Consider the following 24,027-nt stretch of genomic DNA (forward strand, 5'->3'; position numbering starts at 1 on the left):
TTTAAATCACACGTCATTATGTCAGTTAATTATATTTATCATAAGACTCAACAAGAATTGGAATATAGCCCAAGAGTCGTGTGGACTAGTTTTATAATACTTTTATGGTGACTTGCGACATTTTTTAGGTTTAAAGAACCAGTCTCCATTCACAATCATTCACGAACAGAAAATTCTCTTCATTTCTCTTTCTTTAATACTCCACAACATAAATAAAGTCATACGGGGATGGACCGACATAACGGCGAGTAACGTTAAATTAATTAGTAAACTTTATAAATTGTTAGATTAACGAACGTTAACTTACCCCTTTAAGTGAGTCTATACTTGTAACGTTATCTGGTGTTGACCAAAAAGGAGCTAAAACCAATGTTAACTACAAGTAAATAAATAAATATAAGTCACGACCACGTTTAGTTTTACTAACAGCCGTTTGTCACCACATTTAAGACAAAAACTTACCATAATGTTAAGCGTCGTCGTCGTCATCTTCAGTTATCGGTGAATAACCAACGGCCAGCTCCAGGTTTAACCGGTAATTCCCCAAACGCGCGTGCTCAGTATTTGAAATAGCGTTTAACCGGCGGAAATGAAGTGAGAAACTAAATGTCTCTCGCTCAACGGATGTTTTTGCCAGTAAAAACGCGACAAAATAGCTAAACGTCGGTTACTGTGCCTCCGTCCTCAACCGTCTCGAGAAATACTGCGAAGTTCGAATGTCAAACACTACAACAACGTGCCGCTTCCGCTAATGGTTGCTCGCGAGACTGCAGAGCAGGTTCTCTTTGTTATTCCCTTTCAACTGACCTCGATTCATCTTCCTTGTACACGCATCCACTGCATGACGTCGCGCGTGCAAACGATGCAGTTCAAGTTGACGTTGCAATATTTACATCTACAGGATGCAAAACAATAATCGAAACCCCTTGAGACTAACGTTATATCCATTTATGCCGACACAAAACTTGGCTTTGGGTGCAGCACGAGCGAGCGCTTTGTGGCTCTATTGTTGACAGTTACAGATCCCACACAGATGTAGACGATTTGCACGCGCTGGATTCAAGGCTGCGCAATCTGCATGCCATCGATTCCCTACATTTTCCCCATCGCACAAATTCATTCTACATGAACAAACCGGTTCGTGAAAACAATAACCCGGACTCTGTCCACTCCCCCTGCTTGTCTTTATCCGAATAATCGAGACATCTCTACAGTTAGAAAACAGCGCCGCCTGCTGAAGCTTCAAGCGCATGTATTATACCAGGTTTTAAAGGAACAGTTCACTCAAAATGACAATTGTGTCAACATTAACTAAGTTGTTCCAAACCTGTATGAATTTCTTTCCTCTGCTAAACACACACACAAAATATATTTTTAAAGATATTTTTTCCTTTATTACTCCTAAAAGTGCATATTAGTACCTTAGAGTACAAATACGTACCTTATACTATGAACCTTTTTGTGGTAAAAAATGGGGTACAAAGATGTCCTGTTGACAAGCAGTTGTACCCCTAAAGGTACCATTTTGACACCCCTTTTCTCTGTGTGTTGGTAACATTTTTCAAAATATCTTCTTTTGTGTTCAGCAGAAGAAGGAAATTTATACAGGTTTGGAACAACTTGAGGGTGAGTAAATGATGACAGAATTTAATTTTTTGAGTGAACTATCCCTTTAAGGGGTCATTTGAAATTTGAAAAGGGGCAAACATTTGTCACTTTACCTTAATTAATGTAATTGCTAAAAAATTGTAATTGCATCTAAAGGACAGAGCGATTCACTCAGACACATACAGTAAGCCTAAAAACATACCAAACCAAACCTTATATCAAAGGTTCCAGAGATAAATCATATTCATATAGCTTGCTATAGAAAATAAAATAAAGAATCAACAATGTTACAATAAACAAAGTTACAGAAAATAAATAATGCATTTTTTATTTAAATGGAAGCAAAAGATTTTCATCAGTAATATGGTGTCTTAAGTTTTTAAAAAGCATTTTTATCATAACCCTATGAAGCCTGTTATATTTGATACATACATTTTAGCAATCCAAATAATCAATATGATAAAACATGCACAGAAATACCTTTTATACACAATCTTCTACATGCCTTCTGCTGTCTGATTGATTATCCATACATAATTTTTGTTTCAAATTTAAAAAATAAATAAATCAAATATGAAACAACAGGCTTTTGAAGAATGTTTATGGTATCTCCCAATCATCACTTGCATTTAAATTAAGACATTATGGTGTACAGTGATAATTTATATTTTTATGATTATTTTAATTTAAGCAGCTTGTAATTGATTTACATATCAGAAAGCCATCTTGCATTTTGGTCATATAAATAACAACATCTGCAAATGACATATTTTTGCTCTGTTTGGGCCTCTGGATAAAACTGGTGTTTTTTTCCTTCTTGAGTATAAGCTCCATATTCTCAGTATTTTATATAGGCTATGAGCGAGCCTAAAAAGCCTGATGCATTAAATATGATACAAAACATAAAATACATACACACACACACACATATATATATATTTACATATATATACTTTCTTTTTTAGATTTAGGCTACTTTTAATATTTTGTCTAAAGGTTCAATGAACTCTTCCAAAAAAATGTATTTACAATAATACACTTAGCACCGAATTTCACGGAAGAAAGAAAGTCAGGTTTGGTACAATATGGGGGTGAGTAAAGGATGACAGATTTGTCAATTTTGTGGGAACTGTCCCTTTAAGAGGGATCAAACCCCACCAACTGGTGATTATCTCTGTTCTCTCTATCTATAAACTGACTGGGAGGTGATAAAGGGTAGCTTAGACATGTACATGGCTTGAGGCAGGATGACTGTTCAGAGATGCAAATAAAGATAATATTATACACATAAAGGATAATATTAGGGTATAAACATACATTTATAATAATAAATAGTTGATATATTTACAAATAGGTCTGTAAATAAATATATATTAAATATAATATGTAAATATTTTATATATATTTATATAAAAACATTTTTTATAAATATAAAATGACCTTCGTAGCATGGCGTTGGCATTTCAGAGGCGAGTGTTGTGAGCGCGCAGCGTAGGCGTTACGTCACTGAAGTCCTCCAGCTCTGGGAAGATGCTGGTGTATGTCTGCAAATAATAAAATCATAAAGCAATACAAAGAAAAATAGGCCGCTTCCTCTCTACCACACATCTCTTGGACAGACGGTCGTTACATACCGGATGAAATAGACCAGCATTACAAGGTAAATTTATTTTTTTGGGGAGGAAAAAACCTATTGTGGTTTATAATAAAATAGTGAATGCTTGTATATGGTCACGGTTATTCAATATCTACATATATTGATATTCAAATAGCGCTTCTCATTTATTGTCGCATTTGCTGGACAGCTATTACTAACAAAAGAGGAAGCAAATGTGTTAAGCCATGCAATGGTGGAGAAGAAGGACATTGAGGGAGGATGCTCAGCATTGTGGCTGAACGATTGCAAGGCAGACTTTCACGGAACATTAGGTTTAGTATATCCGTAATCTAAATTGTATAAGAATTGTAGTCTGTGATTTTGCGCATTTGCAAGTCTCATTGACGTGGTGTGTGGAAATGCCGACGCTTCTGGTTGGTTTGTCAACGCTGTGAGGAGCTTTCACCTAAATAGAACAACATTATTGAATCGACAGCGATGGACATTGAATATGTGTTTAGAGTATAAATCATTAGCTGAGCATCCCATAATAATGTTGGTATAGCTGTTGACATTAAATGTTTCATAACCTTGGAGTGTGAACCTACATTAAAACCCCACCTTTCCTTCGATTCACTCCCTCTGTGTTTAAATGGGAGATTCGTTATTACATAGGCTAGCTAGTGAATTATTTTTGTAAATGAGAGTAATTTGTCCATGGCACGGTCCAGATTTCTATTAAGATACAATGATAATATGATATGAACAATAGTAAGGTTAACATAGAAATGGTGTTTGGGGGGGAAGCTTAACATCAGTGACTAAACATATAGCTTTTTAATCTCTGTTGTTTGTTGAAACTATTGTATAAAATGTAGCTGTATTTGCTGCCTGGGATGGATTTTTTGTACATTTTAGAGGGCATTTTTAAACATGCTGTCCATTTAGAATATTTGAAGTCTCAATATGAACAGTTATAGCTATAATTATTACCCACTAAAGCAAATCAGTAGCTGTAAATAATGCACAAGATATCATAAAAACACTATATTGGATTATCCACCTTTCTGTGGTTTACCATACTGGTAGATTTCGACTAGTTTTAGTGATTTTAATCAAAAACCACTGCAAAACTAGCCTCTGAGACAGAGAATACAGATGTCTGCCAGCTACAGGTCACTTTGGGGTTGGGTTTTGTAGGCATTAAGCCCATCCCAATATAGGCCTAGAATAAAATGTATGGAAATAAATCAAACTCTAGATACAATTCAAAAATGTCCCCACATTTTAAATGTCTGGGTCATTTTTTGCCCCAATTTGATTGTTTTTTGGTAGAGATATATAATATAATGATATACTATTATTATATGTGTTTTGAGGGTTTTGCCTTTTTATTTCATTTAACAGGCCAGCATAGTTGCTCCATTTGAAAAAAGAAGACCGGACTTTGCTTGACAGATCACATTCCTTCTACATGAGATGAAGATGACCTGGCCTGCCTATTAGCACATTTCCTCACACACATTTTTTTTGGTGGGCAAATTTACCAAATTAACCAAAATGTACGGAAGTTCACGCTCGGTGAGCAAAATGGACAGTAATCACAGTGGGGGTAGAAACAACCAGGGCAACTCGGGTCGCTCGCCACGACTGCCTCGGTCACCCCGCATGGGCCACCGTCGGACCAACAGCATGGGGGGCAGCGGCGGAGGCCCGGGTGGCTCTGGAGGCAAGACATTGTCTATGGAGAATATTCAATCTCTCAATGCCGCCTATGCCACGTCAGGGCCGATGTACATGAGTGACAACGAGGTCGCAATCGGCACCTCCTCTGACCTCCCTAAGAGTGGAGTAGCTACGGGACGCTTTGGAGGCAGCATTCCCTATGGGGTCCGGGGAACGGTTACAGGCAGCACACCTGACATGGCCATGGTGCCGGCAGTGTCGACCGACTCTATGGGCTTTGGAGGGGAGATCCATGCAGCTTCAACCGTTCCTCACTCCCTACGTCAGGCGAGGGACAACACCATCATGGAGCTCCAAGCCCAGCTCAAGGAGGTGCTGAGGGAGAACGAGCTCCTTCGGAAGGATATCGAGGTGAAGGAGAGCAAGCTCAGCTCCTCCATGAGCTCCATCAAAAGCTTCTGGAGCCCAGAGCTGAAGAAGGAACGTGCGCTGCGCAAAGACGAGGCCTCCAAAATAGTAGTGTGGAAGGAGCAGTATCGCGCAGTGCAAGATGAGACACAGGTGAGTACATCTGGCAGGATATGCTTGTTTTTTAATAAGTGATCATTTATTGCTCATCGGAGAGTTGTTTCGTGGATTAAAGCATGTGCTTAAAGGAATCTAGATTTAAATTAATATCCTAGATCAGTACTAAAAGGCACTATCTATAAAAGTACTTCTATCTAGAAATAGATTTACACTGATACATTTTGGATAAGTGCCTCACATTTTGCATACTTTCATAAGAAGTGCAAGTACTGTGTTCACACTGAAAAGCAGCGAGGCGCAGTGTATAAGTACATGGATGATGTACTTCATCAACAAAAAAAGGGCAGAATTTGTAGCATTGGCTACAAATTTTTCAGGCTAGAAGAGCCCATGCTAAGCACGAGTCTCAGGTTTCTATGGGAACCGGAGCTTCTTAAGGCAGCTGCAGTGACAAAATGGATCATTACACAGCGATTGGCTCTTTTACTTAAAAGGCGGGATGTATTCTATCATATTGCGCGTTTCAGTTTCTCCCATTCATAACTAAAAGGAGTGAACCGTCTTTCTATATCTATAGTCTTTGCTACCATACTCTTCTTATGGCAGAAATGGTAATAGTAATAAGCTAGTATGCTTTTCCGAATTCAACAAAAGAGTGGAACTTTAATGTGGATGCTTTATAGCTTTAATATTTGCTGAAATAAGTTTGAGTTGAAGCACTAAAATTGCTAAAATGGAAAATAAATAAATAAATAAAGCGGGATAGAAATATAAAAAACTAAAAACTAATAAGAAGACAAAAGCACTTAAAAAATGTATGAAACTTAAACTGAGTTTATGCTAATAAATACTAATATATATACACACACACACACACACACACACACACACACACACACACACACACACACACACACACACACACACACACACACACACACACACACACACACACACACACACACACACACACACACACACACACACACAGGTAAATAATACTAAAATAGCTGTATAAACTAAAATAATTACAATATTTGGGATACAACTTATTTGCACATATATATATAGTCACTATACCCATACTATTATAGTATAGTACATATAGTATGCATGTTTTAGTATGCACAGAATACCACCTATATTTACAAAAATATGCATTTTGCAGAGCACACTGTGCTTGTTAGTGTAATATCTGTAATATCAGACAGGCTTTTTCATCTTTTTGACTCATTATTCAAGATTATTATTGTTTTTTTAACCAAAAAACATGCAAAATTTGGAGATTTTTATTTGAACAGGACATCACTAGCTTAATGTTTAAAATATTCATCTTCATAATGCGTATTGTCATGCATGCTATTTTTACAATAGAAAGCAGTATACTATGTACTGATCAGTATTCAGTAATCAGTGCAATTGTTTTCCATTCCAAACCCTGCCCTGAAATGCAGGTGTCAGGTAGAACTGACAAACTAGTTAAGACCAGCAAACCATCTTGGGTGTAACTATTTATAGACACATTTTCGATGCATCAACGCATTTTCATAGATTTATAGGAGTGAGAATTGCGTGATTAAAGATCCAGCTCGTCTTCAAACGTGAAGGAAAAGTCTACCTCCGCTGTGAAGTGACGCTAATGGCCAATCCTGAAATGGACATCCTGGTCCTGCTGTGTGCGGCTCACTGCACTGCCTGAAATCCTGCAAGCCACAATATGCTCGATGAGCAATACATCTGAGCTAATTAAGAATGAAAACTCTGTTTTCAGATATTCAGTGGTCCTTTTAAAAGTAAGATACTAAGATGGGTTTTGATAGCAGTGACAGTGGCATAGTCCTTCATCTGTGTTGCATTTGAAACACTCCCTTTATTTGAATGATTAGCTTCAAACCATGATTCACTGCAACATGGCTGTCATGACAGATTCCCAGACGATGGGGCGTACAGCACTAAGCTAATGACAGCTTGGTTATTCACTAGCATAATCAGCATTATCACGCTCCTCACACCATTCGCTCGAGATTGAAATTAACACACGAATCATCAGAGAGCTCGGACTCTTAGTATGTGTTATTCGGTGATTTTTGACAAGTAGTTTTGTGCCTGTTGGGCTTAATGAGATCGTACCATCAATTATGGCAAAGTTGTGTATGTGTGTATGATTAAGAAATTGTATAATTACTGTTGTTTGGTCGCCTTTTGGCTGCCATCAAGTTTGCTACATAGTTGCGTGGATGAATTTGGAGTAAAGATGAGTGTGTGATGACAAATTTAGCACACATTCATTTTTTTCTTGCCACCTTTAAAACTAGTGCATGGTGGATTGTAGATAGATGTAGGTAGATCACCACCAAATGAAAATGGACACACTTGTTGCAACTTGTGTAACACAAAAGTAATGTTTAAAGAATTGTATTGGTTGCTGTTTAGATGGTCAGTGAATTTTAAGCTTCAAAATATGGTAACAGTTTACAAAAAGGTTTCATTTGTTAACTTTAGTTAATGCATAACTAACATTAAGCAATACGTTTGTTACTGTATTTATTTATCTTTGTTAATATAAATTAATAATTTTAAGCTGTTTAAGCTGTTATTCACTGAAAACCCACTCTAGAGCTCATTGATAAATTAATTAATCTTTTTTTAGTCAGATCTTTTCAATTAATCTCTTGATCCAGTTCACAGTACCAGTTTTAATGATTTGTTCAGAAATAAGACTGACCCGGTTCTTGAGTTCAACGACTACAATTTTCAATTTTAGAATATTTAGAATTGTATATTTACAGTTTTCATTTTAATTTGAGTAATTTTGTTATGTGCTTTTTGATGAAAAACATTTTTTTTTGCTTTATTTTATTTATTTAGTTTTAGTGTTTCAACTTACACATATTTATTTAAGTTAGTTGGCAAGGCAAATACCTTAATATTTAATTTAATATTTGTATTTTTATTATATTTCAGCTGTATTTCAATCACCAAAAACAATGATTATATTTTAGTTAACAATAACAACACTGATACAACACTGAACATATATTTTTATGATGCCTTCAATCCTGAAAGCCTCAGTCTCTATTAATTGTAATTGCATGGAAAAGAACAGAATGTTACAGGCAGGACTAAAACCTGCATCATCCACATGAGCACCAGAGTGCAACATGTTACGTAGTTACAAATGAGATGCTTACATCACAACTGTTCTCAGTAATTACTCATGTTACTTCTTATATGAAAGATGATACTATAGATTGAACGGCATTCACTGATGAATGAAGAAATGTTTTTTGTGGGATGCTTTTATAAATAATAGGATAATAGCTGATAAACTAGGACATGCAACCGATAACCTTGATTTCTTGGCTGTTAAGTCTCTCTTATATCAGTTCCAAAATCTACCAACAGCTAATGTCTCTAAACATTCAAATATATTTGATTGATTTGTGAGTAAATGATTCTCTTGTCCATCACAGCACCTGCAGACAACTGTGCAGGCGCTGCAGGCTGAGCTGCGTATCCAGCGTGACTTGAATCAGCTTCTCCAGCCACCTGGGGAGCCGCTGGCCTGTGAGCCCAGCGAGGAGCAGGAAAGGCAGGCACGAGAGCTGTTCTTGCTCCGCCGCACCTTGGAGGAGATGGAGGTTCGCATGGAGACCCAGCGGCAGACGCTAGTTGCTCGCGATGACTCTGTCAAAAAGCTCCTGGAGATGTTGCACAGCAAGGGACCCTCGGCTAAAGCCAATGAAGAGGACCATGAGCGCACACGTCGCCTCGCAGATGCAGAGATGCATGCACACCACCTGGAGAACCTTCTAGAACAGCGTGATAAAGAGCTAGTGGCTTTGAGAGAGGTTTGTGATAACTGGAGTTAAAAATACAAATGGCAAAATATGAAATTTATTAAATATAAAATATATATATATATTATTATTATTTTATTTATAATTTCAAATTTTTTAAATTTTAATTTAATTTCCAAAAATGTACTGTTTAGCTGTTATTAAATTATTTGTCCCATTACAAACAAAAAAATCCTTAAAATTAACATATTTTCTATTTTCTATATTTATACAGAAATTTTATTTGTCTGCATTTGTCAAGTTTAACCCTATTACCCAAGTAATTGTAAGAAAAATTATCAAACATAAATTTCTTTAATTTATATATATATATAAATAAAAACTATTTGGTCCTAAACGTGATAAATTGAATTAAATATAGGCTAATTTTCCAACCCTGTTACTTGCAACCAGTACTCAGTGTAGTTATGTTTTTTTTATTTTAGAAAATAAGTTTCTTTAATTTTGATATTTGTATGTGTATATTATATATTGTATTGTTATACAATAATTTGGAACAAATTTTTGGTTATTTTTAAACTGTAATTTGGGTACCAGGTTTGCAAAAATGACAATCCTCATATAAAATGAATAGCAAATAAAACAGCTAATACAATATTTAGTATGACCTCCTGCGGTTGATGACCAACATTTTCTGAAGGTTAAGCACATCCTTTCACTGAACGTGCTTAAAAAAGAAATAAAATATTTTTGGAAAGTGCCACATACAATCAACTGCAGTGAATTAAAGCAGAAAGTCTATTCTCTCTTCATGCACCATTATACAACACTCAGTCACATAATGACGGCATCTATTCTCCTCAAAGCACAAAAAAGGAGGGTACTTAATTGAACTAGATAGCAGGAGAGCCTATTTGTACTTATAATAGAGTACAGCTCCTGCAATGTGATGGAGAATTCAGCCAAAACTAAACAGTGCTGTTCTCCCTCAAGGTATGACGACATATCTGAGAGCTCTATTTCTGGCACTGGTGTGAAGGAAGTGCCAACCATGTGTCTTTAATTGCAGGAGCTGCATCGTCGCCTCGAGGGGACGCCAGAGACTACGAAAACCAAAGCTCTTCAGACTGTAATTGAGATGAAGGTAACACTTTAGCTCCTATTTTAATTAATGTGTTAATCGGTTTACCTATGATGACAGGATGATTTAATGCACATCTGTGCATTAAAAGCACATACATATTGATGTAAAATATCAAACAATTATTTTGTTTAATGAAAATACATGATAGTTTACATTTCAATTAAAAGCAATTAGCTTTAACTTAATTAAATTAACTTTAGAGTGCTTTTTTGACACACTTAAGTACATCTTTATATGTAATTTCATAATTACAAATATAGGTTAAGTGAATGTATTGACAAATAGTAATTTCTATTGAAACGTTTATGTCATGTATTGAAATATATTTGTAATTACACATTTGTAACGATGTAGTTGCAATTAAATACATTTGAAATATACTGATTTTAAATTATATGTTGCATAACAATACAGTTAAAATTATAATCAAGTAATTTACATATCCTTTACTACACTCTAAAAAAAAAGTTCTATATGGCACCAAAATGGTTCTTGGCTCGTAATCATAGGGGAACCTTTTTTAGTGCTATATCGCACCAATTTAGGTGCTTCAGTGGTTCTTCAGCGGATCTTCAGAGGTTCTTCACTGGTTCTTTGACTAAGGTGCTATATAGCACCTCTGAAAAACTGCTGAAGAACCACTGAAGCACCTAAATTGGTGCGATATAGCACTAAAAAAGGTTCCCCTATGATTACGAGCCAAGAACCATTTTGGTGCCATATAGAACCTTTTTTTTTTTAGAGTGTATGTGAGTCAACACTTCAAAGTAAGTGTACTTCTTTAAAGCATGGCAAAAATGTATTAAAACATTATTTAAATGGTTTAAATATACTTTACATACTTAATACTTTTAATTTGACATTATTACAAAGTGCACTTTTTAACAGTGTACTTAAGTTGGTTAAGAAACACATACTCTTAAGTACACTTAAGTGGCCTTTTATTTCAATAATGTTATATTATCTGCAAATGCAGTTTTTAAAAAACATACTTTTAGGATTTGAAGTCCACTACAAGTGCACATTCAATTCAATTCTTTTTTCATAAGAGTAGTAAAGCAAAAAATGACAATTCTGTCATTATTTACTCATACCCTCAGACCGAAGAGTCCCGGGACATGAACAGTGTTCCGAATATTACATGATCTCTCTTTGTCACACACATGACTCGAAAACACACCGGTGTGATTTTCTTTCTTTTGTCTATGATGTTAGGCAGGATGTATGTTTCATATAATGGAAGTAAACTCTGACCAAAAATGGCACAGCAGAAAAGTAGCATTAAAATAAACCATGCAACTTGTGTAGTATATTCCAAGTTGCATATTGAAATTTGGCACATTGTGATTGCTTGACATTATTGACATCAAACCTATGATGTGTCTCAGGATTCTCAGATCGGTTCTCTAGAGCGGGGTCTCAGAGAGCTGGAGGACCAGGTCATGATGCTTCGATCCAGTAGCATGCTCAGCTGTGAAGAACGGCAAGAGGAGGCCAAGCAGATGGAGGTCTACCGCAACCACACCAAGTTCATGAAGAACAAGGTACTGCATGGTTTGCTTTAAAAGAACAGGATTAGTCTCACATATGAATAACAAATGTCGAATAATTATTTGATTTAGATGGACCAAGTTAAGCAAGACCTTTCCAGGAAGGACACCCAGCTCCTCGGCTTGCAGACCAAGCTGGAAACCCTGACTAACCAGTTCTCTGACAGCAAACAGCATATTGAAGTGCTCAAAGAGTCTCTGACTGCCAAAGAACAACGTGCGGCTATTCTACAGACAGAGGTGGTAGAGCACACCAGTGGTTAGTCTTCACTCATCAAACCGTCAGGTTCTCTGACCACTGCGCACAACTGTTTTGCAGGTGGATGCTCTGAGGTTGCGTCTGGAGGAGAAGGAGACCACGTTAAACAAAAAGAGTAAGCAAATCCAGGAAATGTCTGAAGAAAAGAGCACACTCAACGGAGAAATCCATGATCTGAAGGACATGCTGGATGTCAAGGAGCGTAAAGTCAACGTCCTTCAGAAAAAAGTGAGGGCTTGATTCAACAATGCAAATAGTCTTTATTTTACTTTTCATTACAGGAAACCGTTGATAACAATGAACAAAATGTTCTCTTATTACACGTGTCACCCATCCACTATGCTTATAAATACAGAAGTTACAAAATTCGGACATGCCATACATAAAAATACAAAAATACAACAACCTAAAAATACAATTAATACTGTTTTAATACTGTTAAACTGATTATTAAGTGCATATATATATATATATATATATAGTAAAAAATAAATAAACACAACAACAATAATATATAAAATAATAATAATAAAAAAAGTTGAAATAAAAGTAAATTAAAAATTAAAAGAAAAACGATAACAAAATAAACAACAATACTACTACTAAAAATAATAATAAAACACAAAGAAAAAGGTATTAATTCATAAAAAAATACAAATGATGGTTATTCTAACTTATTCTGTCTCCTAGGCTAATATTCTTGTTCCCTACATAACTTTAATAAAGAACAAAAATAAGAAAGACAACAAAAACAATCCTGAGTAAAATGACTTCCAAAATACAATGATTTAACAATAATTTCCACCAAAAAAGCAGTTATTACTACTGTAAAAGCATAGTAAATTTATACAGGCTTTATTATAACAACAATAACTGTATTCATAGTATTTTAGCATAAAAATAAATTATAGATTACCATTGTAGATTTTTATATGGGCACATCATACCTTTTTTTAAACACTAAAATACTTTTTTAACTACCGGTAAATCAAAATAAATTTTATGTCAAAAATCAATTTTGTGTCAAAATGATCCAGGTCTAAAAATATGTATCGTACATGTAGGTAAATTGCTGCAGTATACATACTTTGACCATGAATTACTTAATGAAATATTTTTCCCAAATAGCTGTGGGGTAAAGTGTGTCAGATGCTTTGGGGTAAGCTGTGCCAGTTGCTCAACTAATAGCTTTTCCTTCAAATGCAGGAAATACTATTAAAAATACTCTTGGAAAATGTTGAAAATTCACTACATTAAAAATGTGGATCCATATAAAACTCCTGTGTTTCAGATTGAAAACCTGCAGGAGCAGCTGAGGGATAAAGAGAAGCAGATGAGCAGCCTTAGAGAGAGGGTGAAGTCTCTACAGACAGACACCTCGAATACAGACACAGCCCTCACTACACTGGAGGACTCACTGGCTGAGAAGGTGAGGATCACCTCCAGAGGACGCTATAACACACCACCACACTACAGGACAAATCGTTGGTGCACTTCCAAATGGCATCGGCATGGTCGTAATCTGGAGTCGGAACATCTGTGCTTACTTATAAACATTTCATGTTCGTTGTATATGCTGTCTTTTTGGCACTACTGTGTTAATGTGTCCACTTTTAAACAGGAACGTATTATTGAGCGTCTGAAGGAGCAACGTGACCGTGAGGAGCGAGAGAAATCAGAGGAGCTGGACAGCAGTAAAAAAGAGCTGAGGGAGTTAAAGGAGAAAGTCAGCATGCTGCAGGGAGATCTGTCAGACCGAGAGGTTAGAGATCAACAAACAGTCCTGAAAGAAATGCCATTAAAAGCACATTACATGATGATTATTTTTTTTTTGCTGAAGAATAACATGCACCTCTTAATTGGGTACAGAACACTACACAAAACAACATGTTTTTATCTTTTGTCCTGTAAAAATATTTTACATTAAATTTACTTGAGGGCCAAATTGCTCAAGATATTAAAACTTGTGTTCATAGGATATATTTAATTAAGTTTATTTTTCTTACCCCACTGGCAAATAGATTTGAACATAAATCTAACAAGATACAGTTTATGTACTTACAGGTTTATGCTTAAAATTAGAAAATATTATTGGCCAATGAGGTTGAGAGAAAGACACTTAATTCAATGCAATTTTGCTCTCAAATAAAAAATAAAAGTCAGATTTCTGAAACATCTTGTCACAATTTTGCATCTCTATGTTGTAGTGTGATTTTTAGATTTATATTTTGTATTACTATTTTGAATTAGCTTTTATTTTTAGATTTTCTTTTTAATTTTAGTTTACATTTTTTTAATTGTTATGTGCTTTCGTCAATTATATTAGTTTTCTTTCAATATTACTAATTAGGTTTATTTTTATTTCAGTTTTAGTTTTTATTTCTATCCAGTAAGTAATTTTATTCTATTCTAATATTTTATTCAAATATTTGTTTAGTTTAAGTTTTTCATGTTATTTATTTCAGTGGATTTTTCTAATATGTGTAATGAAATTAATCAGAGATTTTAAAAAGAGAAATCTGCGGATAAGCAAGGTTGTGAACCTCGAAACATACTTACAAGCATATATCCTATGTGACAGGTTGGTTAAGTGCCTATCATGCCATGAGCTTCTAAAGGTACATGTATACTAAAAGTGTTGTATAGCGTGTATACCTCAATGCTAAGTTTGGTTTCAGACTTCTCTGCTGGATCTCAAAGAGCATGCATCGTCGCTGGCCTCATCTGGCCTGAAGAAAGACTCCAAACTGAAAAGCCTAGAGATCGCCCTTGAGCAGAGGAGGGAGGAATGCACTAAGCTTGAGAACCAACTGAAGAAGGTGAGCGAGAGCATCCTAATTTGCTGGATCCCAATATTGTAGAATAAAAAAATATATTGGAAACGATTTTTTTCCCCCACCAAAACAGATATAATCATTTAAAGGGATTCAAACCCAAAATTTTAATTATTTTGTTTGTCGTTCTAAACTTACTTTCTCGTGTGGAAAGAAGATATTTTGAATAATGTTGTTAACCAAACATTTTCAGTTCTCATTATTGACATGTTGCTAAAGGGTTAGTTCACCCAAAAATGAAAATTCTGTCATTAATTACTTACCCTCATGTCGTTCGACACCCGTAAGACCTCCGTTCATCTTCGGAACAGAAATGAAGATATTTTAGTTGAAATCTGATGGCTCTGAAAGGCCTCCATTGGCACAATGTACTTTACACTCTCAAGACCCTTAAAAGGTACTAAAGACGTCGTTACAAAGTCCATCTCACTACAGTGGTTCTAAAATAACTTTATGAATCGGCGAGAATAGTTTTTGTGCGCAAAAAAACCCTAAATAACGACTTACATAGTGATGACGATTTCAAAACAAGGCATCATGAAGCTTCGAAGCGTTATGAATCAGTGAGCCAAATCATGATTCGGATCGCGTGTCAAACCGCCAAACTGCTGAAATTTGGCGATTCAAACCGCTGAATCGACTCGCTGATTCATAACGCTTCGAAGCTTCATGATGCCTTGTTTTGAAATCGTCATCACTATGTAAGTCGTTATTTAGGGGTTTTTTGCGCACAAAAACTATTCTCGCCGATTCATAAAGTTATTTTAGAACCACTGTAGTGAGATGGACTTTGTAACGACGTCTTTAGTACCTTTTAAGGGTCTTGAGAGTGAACTGTGCCATTGTGCCAATGGAGGCCTTTCAGAGCCATCAGATTTCAACTAAAATATCTTCATTTATGTTCCGAAGATGAACGGAGGTCTTACAGGTGTCGAACGACATGAGGGTAAGTAATTAATGACAGAATTTTCATTTTTGGGTGAACTAACCCTTTAACAATGACTAGGGTATATAGAAGGTTATCAACAACTTCAAAATATATTTAGTTTTCTGCAAAAGAAATAAAGGTATTCAGTTTTGGAATGACATGAGGGTGACAGGATTTTCATTTTCGGGTGAACTATCCCTTTTAATCTGTTTATTCAAAAGATTATATATTTAAATGAAATATATGCTTAAATGAAATGTCATCCAGCCATCTACAATTTATAAAAAAACGGTAAAGGTCACGGAAATACTTACAACACAGTGCATAGTACACGTATGTGAATTGAAATGTAGCCATTGTAAACTACAAAGGCAAAACAAATGGGAGAGTAAGCATGGACTTATATGTTTGTGAAAGTTGTGGGTGTGTTTATATCACGGTCATCTATTAGGTCCAGAGTGCCGCAGCCAATGCACAGGCCAATGCAGAGATATCCGAGCGGATTTCTTCACTCGAGGCTGATGTGGCCAGACACAGAGAGGACTCCGCCAAAGCCCAGGCTGAAGTCGATCGTCTATTGGACATCCTGCGTCAGATGGAGAACGAGAAGAATGACAAGGACAGAAAAATCAGTGAGCTGGAGAGGTCAGTCTATTTCCCTGCTAACACCTCTTTTTTTAAATGTGATTATCTGTTGCATTGGTGTAGCAGTCAAAACATGTTACGTCTTTATTCATTTTTGCTGCCGTGTTTAAGCATCGCCGTCAAAACGTTTTCAGTGTCTGCGTTTGACGAGGCTGATGTTTTGACTGGGCTTCTTTCCCCCCCTTTGAGTTTTGTGTTAAAGCACTGATCAAGTATTTTTTTCTCACGCTAAGCGGCCTTTGAACTTCTGCTTTTTGTCTCCCTCTTTTTCACTTTTTCACCTGGAAATGTGTACCTAGTGTGGCTTCCAGGTTAGTAGATACATGTGTACTTCCACACACATAAAAGTCCTCAAGAATAAAAGTTTAAACCTGTTAAAGTCCTCATGACATAAATACTTTTGTAGCTTTTAGTAAACTGCTAGTTTAACTTTTTACATTTTTTAATTTAAAAAGAGCAGACATACAAATTTAAAATTTACAGATCGTTTTTTTTTTCTAGAGATGCACCAATCTTAAATTTTTGGCCGATCATTATTTTCATGTTAAATTCAATACTATTTTGTCTAAATAAATTAAAGATAAAACACCAAAAACTATTTTAAATGCTACAATTAAATTTAGGAATCCCAACATTATAACTTTGTGTGAAAAAGTTATTCATTTTGAAATTTACTAAATATTACATTTAACAGTGCTAATAAATTAAAGATTTAAAGTTTAACTTAATCTAAATATAAAATTAAGGAAAATGAGCATGACAAATTAAATATATGATCATTAACTCTTTCCCTGACAGCAGGTTTTAAAAAATAAAAAAGTTGCCAGCCACCATCAGCGTTTTTGACCATTTTCAGTAATAATTTCATGGCCCCCAGAATATTTTGTTGTATGAATATCTGAACATGCAATATATCAAAAGAAAATAATCTGCTTTAAAAAAATATATATATATTTTTTTTATCAACACTTGAATGTGGGTAAGTTTCATTAAAAAAGCAAAAATTTGAGCAAAAAAGGCTGAGAAAATCATGTTTTTGTCAAAGACTACATCCAGATCGGATTCAAAATGATAATCAGAACATAGATGGAGTAAATCGAGTCTATCAGCACCCCTAATGCCCGTACAGTCCCATAGCTCGTCCTGGGTCGACATTTCATACAGTAACATTAGGCAGTTTTGATTTATATGCTGTTTAATGTTGGTGATCACGTTATTTTACATATGCATATGATATTGCTTGTTTCTGCATCTTCTTCACATGTGTTTTAGGAGATTCTGTACTCTTTCAGAAGATGTGTAATAGCGCCCCCTAGCGTATAACGTTAAAAAAATGGAAAGGCAGAAAATTCCATAAATGACAGGGAAACGTGTTCCCAGAAATGACGAACATTTCCATCAATGGCGGGCAAAGACTTAAATATCAGATACATTTTTAAAAACGTCTGATAACCGATATGTTACTGATATATTGTGTATCCCTAATTTCCAATCGCATGATCTCTAAAATGAACTAGAATGTAGCAAATCATAGTTCATAGATGACATAAATAAACCCTTTTGCCCATTTTCTAATAAAGTGATGAGCCCTTCAATATGTCCCATGGAAAGTTGCCTTCATCAAGCGATTTCATAGGGTTTTAAGTTAATTGCTCCCCCATATAAGCACTGTTTTAGCTTTATGAATAGCACAAGGAAGTTATTATACATTGGTGATATTTATTGGTAAACAATAAACTAGTTAGATTAGTTAATGTTATACACCTCTCAGCCCCCTCCACCCCAAAACTCTTCATTTGACTATTAAACCCCAGAGAGTCCCTTTCACAACCACTTCATGTTTATGTTTCAGGCAAATGAAAGAGCAGAGTAAGAAGTCCTCTGGCAAACACAAGGAGCCACCAGGGAAGGGCAGAAATGTCAATGATGGCCCACAGCAGGTGAGACATACAGAGGGATAGTTATGACGGATTTGTCATAAGCTCCTCTGTTTTGACAGATCACTGTATATTTCTAACATTGTCAAACTATGCTGGTGTGCTTATGATGAGCTGAACCCTGTCTACCCCAGGAGTCCCTGCGGCAGAAGGCAGAGCGCATCGAGGAGCTGGAGGAGGCTCTCAGAGAGAGCGTTCAAATCACTGCCGAGAGGGAGATGGTTCTCGCACAGGAGGAGGCCGCACGAACCCACCAGGAGAAACAGGTCAACACTAACTAGCAAAATGTTCAGAATTGACTAGTAAATGTGTTATGGGAATAACTAGCAGACTATTTCTTTAAAAACTATTTTCAACTTGATATGCCGTCTTAAAAATGCTCTTGACACAAGATGCTCAAAATAGCAGTGAGTCGTGATGCAGTTATCAAAGACGTCTATCTGCATGACTGTGTATGTGGAGATGGTGCTTTTAAGGGATGAATATAAAGACATAACTTCTCTGAGAGTGTTTGTTTAACTATAAAAACTGTCTAAAGCTAAAGCACAACATTCTGCTTGCACAGTGTGTGTGGATATGATAACCTGAATATATGAGGAAGTCAGCTTTAATTAAAGTGTGATTTCTAGACCTAGAAACGGCATGTCAATTAATAAAATCTTTCAACTTCATGGGCATTTTATAATGTATACACATTTTTCAAGTTATGCCAAGCTCTAAAATAAGAAAACCAAAAAAAGAAGTCCAAGCAGCATTTTGTTGGTCAAAATGGCAAATTCGCATGATCTCAGATCTCTAAATTGTAATGTAGAAACCAAGCGGCAAGCTCCCGCAGTTTCTCTTGAAGCCAATACGGAAGTGCCTTAAACTGCAATTCATCGTCTGGCCGCTAGGGACAGGCTCCAGAAGGGAGCAGAATCTCATTGAGCCCCATGTTAAAATGGCCAACTTTACAGCAGAATAAAACATGTTTACAGCCTGGTACAAATTGTGGTTTTGGTCTGTATGGCTAATTTTGCCCTTCATGACAACTGTGAGGGGGGTGAATTTTTTTATAACTCATTCATTTACATTATATAAAGCATTAAAGTTCTGCATAATTAAGGGCATGGCCACTTTGATTGACAGGTGGATAGCCATTTATCTGCTGTTAGGCTGCGTTCACACTGCAGGCTGAAACGACCCAATTCCGATTTTTTTGCCCTTATGCGACCTGTATCTGATCTTTTCATGACAGTCTGAACGACACAGATCCGATCTTTTCAAATGCGACCCAGGCCACTTGGGTATGTGGTCCAAATCCGATACATATCCGATCTTTTGAAATGCGTCTTCAGTCTGAACTGCCAGGTCACATGTATCCGACCCGCACGTCGTTGATACGCGACAAACGTCATCATTGTAACTCCCGTTCCTTACTCCAGTCCAGTGGTGGCGGTAATACACAAGAAATAGTTGCTAACCGCCAATAAAAGAAGAAGTACGCACCTGTTGCTAGCCAATACACTCCAACTCCAACGCGTTTCTGCACTGTTATGGGCCGCCGCAGACGTGTCTCTTCCCGTGACAAAGTTAGTTGAAGGCGCTCGCAAACATAATTGAAGGTGGATCTGGTCATTCTGAAGTTACTGACGAATTCGGTATCAGTAAAGCCACTCACATCAGTATCCCACCACTCCTGGCTGCGACTCCGCACACACACGTTTCTCTGTACCGACGTTGCTACCACTGCTCCACAAAACGCCATGGCCAAAAACCTTGCTCTCCTCCTCTTTTTTAATTTTCTTCTTAACATGAGAAGGTTGTAATGGTGCTGGCTCCGTTGCGAAAATAACTTTAATAAAGCTAAACGAACTCCAATGCTGACACCCATATTTGGCTACTTCCGTAAACAACAAGTGACGTTGTTGACCGTTGAGTACTCTTCTGCGCATGCGGGTCACTTCTGGGTCATTTCACGTTCACACAGGAGATCACAAAAGGTCGCATTTAATTGGAAATGTGAACGGCCTTGCAAAAAAATCGCATTTTTTCAAAAAATCGGAATTGAGCATTAAGCCCTGCAGTGTGAACACAGCCTTAGTCATCGCGTCACTTAAGCTCCGCCCGCGTCCCGCCTTTTTGGCCATTTTCTATTATCCGGGAGTGATGCGCTGCCAAGATGGCAATGGCCACAGCTCGACCGTACTTTACGCTTCAGAACAGCTCATCAGAATCCTATGGGTGACGTCACAGACACTACGTCCATATTTTTTTACAGTCTATGGTAGAAACATGCATTTTCTGTAAATCTGCTTTGAAATGAGATGTATTGTGAAAGCACTATTGAAATACGAATCTCTTGCATGTAGAAATCTTTCGCACCATTTCCAATTGCATGGATTCCTATAGAAATTACTGGATTTTGCGCGCAAAAATTTCCCAAACAATGCTTACAGCAGGACTGCATCTTTAGTCAGTCTGTGAAGTACAAAATAAACAATAATGAAAGCGAGTTACCTTTTGTCTATTTCCTAAAAAGATGGAAGAGTTGCTTGGAGCGATGGAGAAGGTTAAGCTGGAGCTTGAGTCCATGAAGGCCAAGATGTCGTCCACCCAACAGTCTCTGGCTGAGAAAGAAGCTCATCTGACCACACTGAGGGCAGAGAGGAGGCGACATCTGGAGGAAGTGCTGGAGATGAAGTACGCAACCAACTTTCTTTTTACATCTTACCATAACGGTGCTTGCAAAGAGTTTGAAAACTTCTGTAAAGACTGAAAGAACGAAGAGGGTTTGCGAATATTTCGTGAAATTGGAGCACTCATTTTTCACAGGGAACCTGCAGGTCATATTCTATTACGTAGGTTACACATCCAAAACAAAGTGTTCCTTAATATCTTTATCTTGTTTTATACACCAGTACATCAAGACAGTGACTAAACGACCAACTTTGCTTTGGCCTTCATAGCAGCATGAAAAACAAAAGTGCTATTCAGATTTTTTTATAAATGATATACAGAAAGCGGGCAACACGACAATATTAGAACACTTTCATCCTATTATAATGAATGAAGCTGTCACTGCTAGTTTACATAGTTTAATGTATCTGAGCGGAGTGTGAGCTCTCAGAGTTCTTCCATTATTATCATCAATAAAGCGGACTACAATGCAGTATAAATCTCTTATTTACACTGTATCTAGTTTTGATGCACTCCTAGAAGTAAAGGTTCCAAAAAGGGGATTTTCACAGTTCCTCAAAGAAAGGACATAATATCTAATGAATTATTTAATTAATTAATCTCTTTTAAACTATAAAGAACCATTTATGCAATGGAAAGGTTCCATGGATGTTAAAGGTTCTTCATGGGACCATCAATGACAATAAAGAACCTTTATTTTTAAGAGTGTATTGGATGTTAGGCCATCTACAATAAAAAATAGTGGTCTATTGATTTGATACAGTGGGATTTGACCTATCGGTTATCAAAATGATTATTAAGCAATCATAATCTTCATTATTCACTAATTGTCATGCATCAAAATGTACAATATAACATGCAGGAACAGCAACAAACAGCTTATTTTAAATATTTAAAGAATATTGCATCTTCATCTGCTATTCATGCAGGAGACACATTTGCTATGTGTTATGCACATGGACTTAAGATGATCTAAATTGTTTTTCCAGATTAGATGTTTAAGTCATTAAATAACCGTCACTTTGGCAAGCTGTAGTGTAAATCAATTAATACAGAGTAAACCGAGATAAACATCATGACAGAAAAATAGGCTGTAAAACTTTAAGTGAGTATATGTTTTTCGTACCATGTATTTGTGCAGATCATAAAATGCAGAGGATGATTCATTCTGCACGTGGCTTGTTCTGTGTGCTATTTCTGTCTCCATACTTCAGCCGTGCTCCTGGGAATAAACAAGCTATTTCTGTCATTGAGACAATTACGCGCAGTCATTTCGACAAAATCCATATTCCACAGAGATGTTGTGTACTTGTGAAAGCACACCTCCTTTAGCCTGCTCTTGAGTTTTGTAAGACGCCTGGTCATTGTCAATGAGGTCAGCTGCTTTGAAGAGGATTTCCACAGTACTTCCGTAAAGTGCTTTTTGACATTAGGCTTTGACTTCTAATCATTTCAAGCCAGGGTTATAATAAAAAAGGCTCCTAATTTTGTTTTGAATGTCTCCTACAACAGGTTTACATGCATCAAAGGTCAAAAAACGGTTTCATTTTCTCATAACATACATTGAACATCGCCACAATGTTCAATGATTCTCAAACGACTCTAAATCCCTCCTTTCCGCGAGCCTACCCTGCACTGATTGGCCCGATCACCCAGTCAGTTGTGATTGGTGTACCGCTTACAGAGCTTGTTGAAAGCTAAACTCCCATTACCATAACTGTATTTCAACTCCGGAGGCTTCCTCCGTCCCCAGCAATTGTACACACTGTAAAGACAGTTATGATGACGTCAATTTTACCAATCAATCTGAGAGTGAAGTCCATCGCAAGGACGACTTGAGCAGGATGTTTCTCATGGTGCGTTCACACCGGACGTGATTTGCGCGAGTGATTTACATGTTAAGTCAATGCAGAGACGCGAAATGGCATTCTGCGGGAAACGTTGAAAAAGTTGAAAAATCTGAACTTTGGGGGATATTCGCGCCGCGTTAACCAATTGGACCTTTGGACGCATTCTCTCCTCGCTCAGTTGATAAACTACGCTGAGATGAGGATGTATGTTGGCTCACGGAGTAATTTCACGATTTAAGTCATCATACAGTAACCAGCAACAACCCCCTATCATAAAGCGCGCGTGCCTCTCACTCTAGGCTGGTCGCGACCATAGACAGTAAAAGAAATGGACACAGCGACCGGGGGCTGGATTACCCCCTTGGTACACTGTACCATACACGCTATGTACACGCTATGGTACATTTCTGTACACTGTTGCCTCTGGCTTGGCGTGCTCAGTCGGGGACACTACATTTTTCAACTAGATATCGAAATAAATCTAATTATTAAACTAAATTAACCATATAAACTAAATTACTGCTCTAATTACTAATCTAAAGCCCACCCTGTCACTGTATGATAATTGAAATGAACTGATGACATTTTTTCTCCAGAATGGCTAGACAGCTGAATAAAATTATGCTGCATTATTTTCCTGTTTAACACTGTAAAGCTGCTTTGAAGCAATCTGTATTGTTAAAAGCGCTATATAAATAAAGTTGACTTGACTTGACTATGGTGGATATGACGGGAGTCACACGCGTGATGCAGGGAGACAGGACTTATTATTCGCCTTGGCCAATCACATTGACAGGACAAAAATAAACATAATGTAGCGACTGCAGGTTTAGGGAAAATAGCGCAGTAAAAGTACAGATACAGCACTTAAAATGTACTCAAGTAAAAGTAAAAGTACACTGTTTTTAAACCACTTAATAAAGTACAATTCCTGAGAAAAACTACTCAATTACAGTAACGAGAGTATTTGTAATTCGTTACT

General features: G+C 36.7%; 2 protein-coding genes across 3 annotated transcripts in view; one reads left to right on the top strand and one right to left on the bottom strand.

Moving 5' to 3' along the window:
- wnk1a (WNK lysine deficient protein kinase 1a) overlaps positions 1 to 1,210 on the bottom strand; it is a 30,622-nt gene extending 29,412 nt beyond the window's left edge. The window contains exon 1 of one of the 2 annotated variants that reach the window (XM_079809367.1): positions 463 to 1,210. The gene's annotated coding sequence lies outside the window, so the exon portion shown is untranslated. The remainder of the gene's footprint in view (positions 1 to 462) is intronic. The other variant, XM_079809368.1, reaches the window with a different exon arrangement.
- Positions 1,211 to 4,765: 3,555 nt separating this feature from the next.
- The window catches only part of erc1a (ELKS/RAB6-interacting/CAST family member 1a), a gene marked incomplete at its 5' end in the record, with an annotated part of 36,159 nt that continues 16,897 nt past the window's right edge, over positions 4,766 to 24,027 (top strand). Inside the window, 13 exons of the mRNA XM_079809376.1 lie at positions 4,766 to 5,452; positions 8,893 to 9,270; positions 10,289 to 10,363; positions 11,752 to 11,907; positions 11,986 to 12,153; positions 12,233 to 12,400; positions 13,464 to 13,601; positions 13,794 to 13,934; positions 14,851 to 14,991; positions 16,386 to 16,579; positions 18,432 to 18,519; positions 18,651 to 18,782; positions 21,038 to 21,198. Coding sequence (XP_079665502.1) covers positions 4,766 to 5,452; positions 8,893 to 9,270; positions 10,289 to 10,363; positions 11,752 to 11,907; positions 11,986 to 12,153; positions 12,233 to 12,400; positions 13,464 to 13,601; positions 13,794 to 13,934; positions 14,851 to 14,991; positions 16,386 to 16,579; positions 18,432 to 18,519; positions 18,651 to 18,782; positions 21,038 to 21,198 — 2,627 coding nt within the window. The remainder of the gene's footprint in view (positions 5,453 to 8,892; positions 9,271 to 10,288; positions 10,364 to 11,751; positions 11,908 to 11,985; positions 12,154 to 12,232; positions 12,401 to 13,463; positions 13,602 to 13,793; positions 13,935 to 14,850; positions 14,992 to 16,385; positions 16,580 to 18,431; positions 18,520 to 18,650; positions 18,783 to 21,037; positions 21,199 to 24,027) is intronic.

This window comes from Gobio gobio (assembly GCF_949357685.1).
Source record: "Gobio gobio genome assembly, chromosome: 25".
Lineage (NCBI taxonomy): Eukaryota > Metazoa > Chordata > Actinopteri > Cypriniformes > Gobionidae > Gobio > Gobio gobio.